Consider the following 11,345-nt stretch of genomic DNA (forward strand, 5'->3'; position numbering starts at 1 on the left):
AAATATTAATATAATTTTTAAAAATAATAAAAAATATTAATAATTTAAATTAAATCAAACTCCTAAAAATATAATATTTCAAATAATAAGAAAGATGAGCAGTTTCAAAATAATAGAAGAAATAGGTGGTTTTAACTAATTAATTAATGAACTTGGTCTAGTGATTAGCTCACTAATTTGCTTAAGCAAGTGTTGAGGATTCGAATCCCCCCTTATTATTATTTGAATTGATTTAGTGTAAATTCTAATAAAAAATCCCGGTGGATAATTATTATTATTTGAATTGATTTAGTGTAAATTCTAATAAAAAACGCCGATGAATTGAAGTAGTACGGTTAAAATCGTCCATCTTTCATATTAATTGAAATATTCTATTTTTAAGAGTTTGGTCTAATTTAAATTATTAATATTTTTATTATTTTTATAAAATATATTTTTATATTTATAAATACATATATCTCGTCTACATGGTAATAATTTTTTAAATTATTTATTTTAATAAATAAAATATTTGTTTAATTTATTAAAATAAAAAAACCTAATAAATTGTCTTTATGACACACATATAATGTCACACACTCTCTTTTTTTTGTGGGTCCAATGAATCAACAATTGTGTACTCTAATTAATTCTTCCCCATCTAAGAGCCATCAACATAAACTACTAATGCATTGACACCTATCCTTCTACACATGTAGAAATAATTTTCTTTCTACACCATAGAATCCACCATACTAGAAACTTAGAAATTAAAGTAGAAACATATCATAGGCATCATGATTCACCAAGTGAGCCTCTAGTCCCTTTCTCAATTTTGTTGTTTGCATGTTTATAAATTATGAATTAACCAGTCAAGATTATTGTTTATTAACAACATATGATTGGTGCATGCAGGAACAACGTGAGGGCATTAAGAATCCAATGAAAAATTCAAGCAAGCAGCAGGTGGTGAAAAATAGTAAAGCCAAGAAGAAGGAAAAGAAAGGCACTGTGTCTGTGGCAAAGAAACGGAATCCACCAATTAGTTGGCCACATTTAAAGCTATTAGGCTGCTAATGCTCCCAAAATCATTGTTTAATTCTATAATTAACGGGAACAAGTACCTTATTATTATATTCTAGAAACAACAAGAATCATTAGGAATGGTCAGTTGACTACTTAATTAAAATATACTTAATTAACTGGTCCCCTCATTAATTTTGTGCTATTACCAATTCCCGTTAATTCTCCCCACAACTTTTATTTACCTGTTTGTTGTTATTATTAGACACATTTTGTTCGTAGTATTACTATTACATACTATTATATATATTTCATGCATGGTACATTATTATTATATTTTTATTGTTGTGTTTTTGAAAATTTGTGGTCCATTCCTCTATGATAATAAAATAAATGTGAGCTTAGATTTGAGACTAGATTCAACTATTTGTAAATTTCTATTGATACAATATTGCTTAGAGGGCTTGGGAAATGAACCCTAACTGTTTTTTAGGGTCAGAAAGCCATGTGAAATCAATAATATTATGCACCCACATCACACTCCAGATTCAGGCAACCCAATATTTTTTTCTTAGAAAAATGATTTATTATTTAAGTTGTGAATTATTGGAAGAAGAATGCCATCGATCGCATCATTTGGACGAACAACTGTTTTATATTATTGTTTAATTTGTCCTATCTATATATACTACATACATGCAAGCAACGATGCATACTATAATTTTCATATTAGTAATACGGAAATATTAAAGATCGATATTAGTTATATTTTGGTTAATATTATATTTTTTATATATGTAATTTTCATAACAATTAATATGACTTAAATATATTACTTATAATAATACCTAACTTTTTTATTATTTTTGAATTAAGAACAGTGCTTAACTTTGACTTAATATAAAACAATGGAAAAATAAAATAGCTACGACGGTTGTATACTTTGTATTATTGCATGCTTGGATTCATTCAGATGAATTTTCTATCCTTTCTTTGTTATCTTTCCTTTTGTTACCTAATTAAAATTAGTCATATTTAATATTATAATAAGTAATTTTGAAAGATCAGTGTTATTTATATCATTAAAAACAGACATCCTTAACACACATTATAGAGAAAAAATGAGGGGGTTGGGAGAGAACGAACAAAATACGAAGATATATTTATTGAAAAAGTTTTATCTGTTGTTCGATTTAAAATGATAAAATATATATTATTTAAAAAAAAACACAGATCGACAGACCATTCGATTAAGATAATGGATAAGATAAAAGGTAAATAGAAAATAAATGATAAATTTTTTTTTAAAATATCATATATATGAGTTGGTCAAATTAAAAGAAATTTATACATAAATAATTTTATTGTATATAAAATACATGTGTTTTGTTGATTTTTAGTAAATTGATAGTAGTTCGATTCTAATAGTTTGGGAGCGAAACCTATTCTTTTTTGCAGGTATCAGTTTTTCTAAAAAGTGCATTAAAGTATCTTCTATGAGATTAATTTTGAGAATTAAAAAAAATCGAACTCTGTAAATTAAAAAAGAATAAAGAAGAAACAGAATTTTCAAAAGGGAAATTGTGCATTAAAACTTAAAAAAAAAAAGCAATCAAACGCAACAGGATAAATTGCATAATGAAAATAAGGAACACTTGAAAAGTAAAATTTACTTGAAATGTTAAATTTTACAGAAAAGTAAATTGAAAAGATGAAAAGGGTGGAAGAAACCCTACAGAAAAATTAGACCATCTCCAGTAGAGAACTCATCTCAGTCTCTATTTATGGCCCACTTGTCATAAAAAGTGACTCCACATCAGATTTTGCGTCATAACCAATAAATAGGAACTCAATGAATCTCTCTCTTCTCCATAACTAAAAATTATTTTATAATATGTAAAAATTAAATTTATTTTTTATGTAAAATAAATTTAATTAATTATGATTTAATATAACAATATAAATAATATTTGATATTGATTTAACATAATTATTTATATTAATTATAATTTAATATAACTAATTATTAAATAATTAATATAAATAATTAATTAAATAGATATATAAGTATTTAATATATATTTAATATATTTTTTATTTTTTTTATTAACTTACCACATGGCATGATTTTATTGGTTCTTGCAAGTCCCTGCTTAAAGGGACTCTCAACCTTGATCCCCGTGAAGAGCCCTCTTTTCCTTTTCACTCCAATGGTAATTGAGTCCCCATATGTCAAAAGAGGAACTCTATTTCTTAGCATTGGAGTTGCTCTTACTCGATCGCAGACTCAGGAATTTGTTGGGATGTGAGTATGCTTGAGTGTTTTTCTGAGTAAAAGTTTTAACCCTTATTCACTAACGTTTCTTAGTACTTATAATTTATCTAATGTAACTGACAATTAATAACAATCAATTGCGAAATTAAAGCTTTGAATGTAATTACTTTTGACAACCGTTTCCGCCGCTTAATTGTAAACGTTTCTCATAATTTTCACACGTGATGAAAGTCACTAACTGTTCCACTATCATGACTTTTCGACTCATCTATCGAATGTCTTATTCCATTACTTATCTCGAATCTCTTACTCGACTAGACTTATCCGATTACAAAGTCAATCAAAAATCCAAACTGCGTCAATCACTTTCAACCTCACGCTTACATGTATACCTTTTCGAAAAATTGTCTCTGGCTTATTCTGAATCAATTTACTCTTATCGAATATATTTTTCGATTAACAACATGACCAAATTTAATAATATTATTTAATCCATATAGCCGAACGTACTCAATGGAATAAGTGGAATAAGATGTTGTTATTGTCACTTAAAACAACAAAGGCATAATGGGTCACTCTAAGGAGGACTAATTAGACCTATATATCCATGGTAAGCCAATTTTATATCATAGTGAATAAAGTGTGCGTACAATATTATTAAAGAAGTAAGAAGAATCAGATACACCCCACTAATAATGAAAAGGCCTAAAGACAACTACACATTATTATTGCTATTAATTAAGAATGGGTTAGCAATGCATGGCTCATATAATTAAATAACTCAAGATATCGAATAACATATATGACATTCTGCTAATAACTTTACATGATGTATCAATATGCACGATGCATCATGAAGTCGTAGCAAAGCTTCTTGTTCGATCTTGTGCTACTTGCTGGCTATGAGATCGTTTCATGGCCACAAAATTTAAAAATGCCCATTACTTTTTCCTAGTCATCATGATTCGTGAATCTTCCGCAATTTCTTTTTCTCTCTATTTAACAACAAGTAAAATATTAACCTAATCATTTATACGTCTCTTTTTAAAAAAATTTTAAGAAATAATTTATAACATAATTGATATTTTTTTAAAATAGTTTTGTCTTTTACTTTTGAAGACTTTGACAAACTTAATATCTCAGTATAAAAAGTTGGTAATAGTTAACATTTTTTGTGCTAATAAATACAGCTCTAAAAAATTAGACTCCTCATATTTTATTTCTTTATAAGTTAGATCACATGCAAAAAAAAAAAATAGTCAATTGCAGAAACATCTACTTAAAGAAATTATAATTTAAAAAAAAACTAAAAAAGTGTCCGGAGGCTATAAAGAAAGAGAAATCAACAGATTTTGTAATTTATAATTATCAGTTAATTATTATTAATATTTTTAATAATATAATTATATTTAATAATATAAAATTATTTATTTTTTTTATTAGTTAAATATTGACTAAACTTTAATAAAAGTACTGATTGTTTAAATTTTCTCTTTATTTTGAACGAGGAATTTAAACCACATTATTAGCTCCAAACACTTTTTCTTAATTTTTGAGTAACTTGGAGAACTAACTCATCTAATTCAGCTGACGTAATAACACAACAGCCACAAGAAAATATTTTTAGTGTTAATCTGTTTAAGAAAAAGAAAATTTTAAAAGGAAATATTTACTTCATAACGTAGTTAATTATGGTGGCTACAAACAGACAAATTTTTTAGTTATGCCATGACCATCATCTTTCATTATCTTTAGAAGACACTAATCAAACGGGATCATTTCGCTATTTCAGAGCCTCCAAAAGTTAATTATCTGAAAACCAATATTAATTGATGATGTCGATCATAATAATAATCCTAAACTTGCCCAACTCATCCAATTATATGTCCACTTAAATTATTTCAGCGTATGCATTTAATAATAATATCTATCTCAATTCCTTTTTTTTTAAAGTGACGTTATTAATTATTACTACTATATAAATCGATTTAGTTATGCAAGTTGCTATTGACATAACGAAGAAACACTGTGTATCGTTGAAAGCCACAAGCATCTTAGCAATGTCATGTACTCTTGTGGGGCCACTTTGCTCTAAACATATGTCATATTTTAATCATGAGCCTACATTAGGCACGGCACCAAATAAAGGAAAAAGAAGGAGAAAAGATACATATATACCATTATTATTGGCTGATTTTTTTTATATGAAAAAATATTGATATTTTTTTTAAATAAGATTATTTAGTGTAATTAGAGATGAATAAATTTTATAAGTAATAAGTCAATATATAAAAAGCGTGTTGGACATAACATTTTGATCAATATGTAGAGAGTGTGTTAAACACATAATAGTATATTGGCCAACATAAAGACGTGCTAAATAATTTTTACAAAATTGTAATATATTTTAAATATTAATATTTAACTAAAATACTATCTTTATTTTTATATTAAAAATAATTTTTGACTATTATTAACATATCATAAAATTTTTTTTAAATATATTAGTATATCGATATTTCAATAATTTTTAATTGTTAATCTTAATTATATTATATATATTTTATAATTAAAATTAACTATTAAAAATTACTGAAATGTTTTGGTACACTTGAAAATTTATCCCTACTATAATATATGCATGAGTTCCTCAAGAATTATTCTCCTACATACATAACACTGTCTAAAGTTTCATTTCTAGTTGAGCAGATTTAATTTGTCTTGTATTAAATGCTGATATGATAGAACTATCATAATAATAATAATTCATAACCATATGAGTGAGTTGAAATAGTGATTATTATAGGCATTCAAAAATTCCAAGCAGGTGAAGACGAAAGATATATAAATAATAAATGATGATGGTGGTAGACAAATAAAAAAGATGATGGTGGTCACGTATAAGCATAGGAACTTCCTTCGGCTTTGCTTATTTTTATTATTAATTATTATTATCTTGTCATTAACGAATCCGATTGGCTCATTGACCCGAAACCTTCGAATGAATTCTTCAAATGTATTCTTTTTGCGCTTTGTTTGTTGTAACAGGAAATTATGTATTTGATTGGGATTTGTTATTTTCTTATATGAATAGAGTGTTATTTGAGATATTTTTAAGATTTTAATTTTCATTAAAATCATTCAATTACGTTTGTCTTTTAGATAAGTTAAAAAATAGAGCTACTTTCATAATATATGCTTTGATATTTGTATAAAATATATTTATATTGATAGTACATACAAATTGTATAAAATATATTTTATATAATTAATTCAAAGTGAACTATAATGAAATTAAATATTTTGATGATTTCAGTTTCCATTACGTTATTTCTGTTATTAGCTCCATTACATAATTTAGATCGTGTTAAATGTTAATTTTATAAAAAGAAAAAAAGAGTTCAATTTCATGGTTATGACTTATGAGAGAGTGCTATACCAAATCATTATTCAGATTTTTTTAAATAAAATAAAAAAATTTAATAATTTTTCAAACAAGATATTTCACCTTTATTTTTAAGAATACGGTTTTTTTTTTGTAATTAGGGCAAGTTCGTCATACCCCAAACTCTATCATTTATACAAAGTTCGGCGCACTATATATACCAGTGAGGCTATTTGTCTTTGTCCCTTTCTTTTTCAATCTCTCTTCCAAATTCACTCTATTCCTCCTCTCATTTTATTTTTTCGACGCCCGTAAAATTCATTGTGGACAACATTCTCAGTTCCAGGTCAGTAAATAATAAGGTAGTGTTAATTTTTTTAGCTTACTTATAATTTTTTTTTAGCTTAATTAGAGTTACTGTTTACATATTGGATAAAATTATTACTTATAGCTTGCATGTTAGTTAGGGTGACAGGTTTATTATTTATATGTTTTTTAGACTTACTGTTTTTATGTTAGTTAAATTTTTTATGTTATTGTTTTTAAGTATAGTTGTTATTTATTGTCTATAACATGTTAAGTAGTATAACAAAATAAATTGTTAGTTAGTTTAGTTAGAAAAACTAGTTTAAATTGTGAATGGAAAGGTAGTTAGTGGAATAATTAATTAGTTATTTATTGATTAACTAGTTAGTTGATGGCATCAGTTAACAATGACAGAAGTAGAATTACTAAGTTTATAAGCTGTTTTGGATTTACATATTTTTTTAATAATTTAATTAACGTAAAAGGAACTGAGTTCAGTGTGTGTGATTTTATTTTACTAAATTGTGTTTAGATGAAGGAGTAGTTATTAGGTTACGAGGGTGAGATGTACCGATTGGATTACGCAGAGCACATTACTAGCAGGCTTGATCGAATGGTACACTTTTTAACTAATTTTTTTATTTTATTGTAATTAATAAGCAGTGAACTTATTATTTTTGATGTGTTCACCGTCCCCCTTTTTCTTTTATTTTTTGTTTTCGTTTGATAGGCGCCTCGGATCTTGCGCACCAGGAGCAATTTGATGACACGGACGCCAGAGCATATTAGGCCATATCTTAGACGAGCTGGGTTTGAGTATGCGGCCTATATGGTCGAGTTCGAGCAAGATTGACCGCTTGTCTCGGCTTTGATAAAGAGGTGGAGGCCTGAGTCCCACACATTTCATCTACCGTGCGGGGAGATGACTATCACCCTACAGGATGTGGCCTATCAGCTGGGACTCAGAATCGACGGTGATCCTGTGAGTGGATGCATTGGTGGGTGGGAGCAACACCATCAGGGACGCACCATCGAGGAGTTATGTGAGCAAATTTTGGGTGTTGTTCCTGACCCACACGATAGACAATTACAGACGAAGTGGATTGTGAAACTCACTTGATTCCATAACACGGTTTGTGGAGAGTTGGAGCAGGACGCCACAGAGGAGCGCCTGATGAGATACACGAGAGGGTACATCATGCAGTTGATAGGGGACTTCCTATTCCCAGATGCATCTGACTCTTGGGTGTACATCAGGTGGCTCCCCCTACTGGAGGACCTTAATACGTGTGGCCGGTTATTGTGGGGCTCGCTATGCTGGCATGGCTATACCGCCAGATACATCGGACCACGGAGCATAGTCAGCGTAATTTGGGTGGATGTGACAACTTGCTGCTGTCATAGGCTTATCACCATATTCCGCTGCTACAGTCCGACGACTTTGATACTCGTCGATTTTTTTTTTTTTATGGAGAGGTATTATAAATACTTATAATAACCTTTCATATTATTATTACTTAGTTAATTAAATTGAGCAATAAAAAAATATTGTAGTTGGTATTGTAGGTGGGTTGAGCACCGACCGGACAATGTCAGAGGCGAGAGCAGACTTAGGCATTACAGCGAACCCTGAACGAAATTGGGATGCTGAATGTAAGTGATAAATATTTACGTTTTACATATTTAAGCTTATTTTACTTTAATAACTGTTTCATTTGAAATTTGAATATCGTCATTTATATGCGTTTTGTGAACAGGTTGAGTGGATGTCGTATGCTAACCCATAGCTGATTGGTCTAGTTCCACCGGCAATAGCTGAGGCAGAGGCCTCGGCGACAGTTGTATGTCTGCTGATTTGCTTCACTATCGTTGAGTGGTATTAGGTGGACTGGGTGGTACAACAGAAAGAACGACCACACTTCCTTTGTCTCACCCTCAACAACAGCAAATGCAATAGATAGAATGTTTGCGTTGCCGTCTTGAGCTATGGCCATTAGCAAGGTCCCACCGTATTTACCATATAAGTGAGTGCCATCAATAGAAATAAATGGCTTGTAATGCTTGAAAGCCTCAACACACGGTGGGAACGTCCAAAAAACCCGATGAAACATGATGACCGTGTTGGTGGAACCAAGCCAGGACTGAGTCACTAGTTGCACCTAAGTACCTAAAGAGACATAATTAGTTGGCTTGAATTTTTTAACCGTGAATAACTAAACTTGAAATAAATCTTACCAGACAAGTACATCTGCATAGCGAATAACCAACAAAAAAGCTCGTTGTATGACTCCTCTCAATCGTCATATATTCTAGCAATAACTCTCTGTTTTGCAAGCCAAACCTTTTTGTAGGACGCTTTGTAATCAAAGATAATAAAAATAGAGTACAAAAATGTAAAATCGTATTTGACAGATAAAACATAAATATAAAATTGTGTCTTAAAACACTAAAATTAATATACTTTATATTTTTAAAAAAAAAACACAGAGATACTGAGCAAAAACATAATTTATTGTTTCTATTTTATTTTTATTGTCATTATCAAATTTTTATAATTATATTTTTTAATTTCATATGAAGAAAAAGGTAAAGTTAAATTAATTTTTTTATTATTTATTCTATTTTATATTATTTTATCACCAAAAATATAAAAAATTATTTTTTATATATCTATATTTTATGTCATGTTCTCATATTCTATCTTATTTTATTTTTAAAATCAAATACAACAAAATTACCAACAATCTCCATTTTTGAGATTTCATCTCTTTATTGTAAGATTTATTTTAGAGGGAAAAAGATATAGAAGAGTAAAACATGAGAGAAAAATAATATTTTTGTTTTTTTTTTATTTTTTTTCCTATTTACTCATCAATAAATGTGACTAATTATTGATACCTTTTATTGAAGTTTCCTACTTGTAAGTAAGAGTACATTTATTTTAGCACTATCCTTTCTTTTGTTAACAATTTAACATTGATTTACACATCCTTATTATCTCAACATTTTAATTTCTAACAACTAAGCCGCATGTGGCTTAAAGTTAAACAACCAAAAATAATTGGTCACATTATATAAGTGGCTTATTAGTAATTGAATTTTTTTTACATATAATATAGTTAATGTTTTTCTGTGTTTAAAAAAGCTTAATTCCTTAACAAATCAATATAATTAAGCTTGTAATTTTGTATTGTGTATACTTTATATCCAATTTTTCTCTATATATTCTTTAAAACGGAGTAATGATGTGAATTTCCACATTCACCCCTTCCCTTCCCTCAAAATATCCCTTCCCTCTCTCTCATTCTCAAATCAAGTATCAACCCCATTCCCTCCCTCTCTCTCAAGAAACCCACACACACTCTCTCTTCCTCTCTTTCTCTCATCGACAGATGGAGAAAGGTGAGGGCAGCGCTTCCTCCGCCGCCGCGGGCGAAAACTCCACCGACAAGAACCCGTCGCGCCACAACCTCACCCTCCCCTCAGGACTCACAGCTGACGAATTCGAATCCCTAAAGCACTCCATCTCCGACCACCACACGTACCTACTCGGACCAGGCCAATGCTCCTCCCTCCTCGCGCAGCGCATCCACGCGCCGCCCTCCGTCGTCTGGTCCATCGTTCGCCGCTTCGACAAGCCCCAAACCTACAAGCACTTCATCAAGAGCTGCGCCGTCAAGGAACCCTTCCACATGGCCGTCGGTTGCACTCGCGACGTCAATGTCATCTCTGGCCTCCCAGCCGCTACCTCCACCGAGCGCCTCGACCTCCTCGACGACGACAAACACGTCACTGGCTTCAGCATCATCGGCGGTGAGCACAGACTCCGCAATTACCGCTCCGTCACCACCGTCCACGGCTTCGAGGATCGCGATGGCGGCGGAGGAGGAGGGAAGATCTATTCCGTTGTTCTTGAATCGTACATCGTTGACGTGCCGGAAGGGAACACCGAGGAGGACACGCGTCTCTTTGCGGACACCGTCGTGAAGCTCAACCTCCAGAAACTCGCGTCCGTCACCGAGATTTTATTGAAAAAAGAGAGGGAAAAAAAAAAGAAATTGGAATACATAAAAAAAAAAGGAGAAAAGCAACTCCAAATTCAGAAGTTTTTCTCCTTATTTCCTTTTGTTCTTTTCTTCTTCTTTTGAGGAATTTTGTTGTTGACGGTGGTGGTGGTGATGGTGGAAGCTGTGATCATCACTGAGTCACCAGCGTTGCGTCCTCGTTTGTGTTTGTTTTTACGTTGAGAGTCATTGTTACAAATGGGCGAGGGCATTTTGGTCAATGCACTTTTGTACAGGAAATGTTGACTTGTGGATCAGTTTCATCATGTTTCCCTTTTAATCATTCCCTCTGAATATATGAATGATCATTTGC

The 11,345-nt window shown here is 30.6% G+C and overlaps 2 protein-coding genes across 2 annotated transcripts in view; both read left to right on the forward strand.

Moving 5' to 3' along the window:
• LOC107487024 (uncharacterized) overlaps positions 1 to 1,056 on the forward strand; it is a 4,352-nt gene extending 3,296 nt beyond the window's left edge. Inside the window, exon 4 of the mRNA XM_016107604.3 lies at positions 895 to 1,056. Coding sequence (XP_015963090.1) covers positions 895 to 1,056 — 162 coding nt within the window. The remainder of the gene's footprint in view (positions 1 to 894) is intronic.
• Positions 1,057 to 10,221: 9,165 nt separating this feature from the next.
• On the forward strand, positions 10,222 to 10,989 carry LOC107487208 (abscisic acid receptor PYR1; the record flags this gene model as incomplete). The annotated part of the gene is given in 1 exon segment (XM_016107818.3): positions 10,222 to 10,989. A coding segment is annotated over 1 exon segment (629 nt), but the record flags the coding sequence as incomplete, so codon positions are not given.
• Between the last annotated feature and the right edge of the window lie 356 nt (positions 10,990 to 11,345).

Source organism: Arachis duranensis, chromosome 5 (genome assembly GCF_000817695.3).
Source record: "Arachis duranensis cultivar V14167 chromosome 5, aradu.V14167.gnm2.J7QH, whole genome shotgun sequence".
NCBI classification, from domain to species: Eukaryota; Viridiplantae; Streptophyta; class Magnoliopsida; order Fabales; family Fabaceae; genus Arachis; species Arachis duranensis.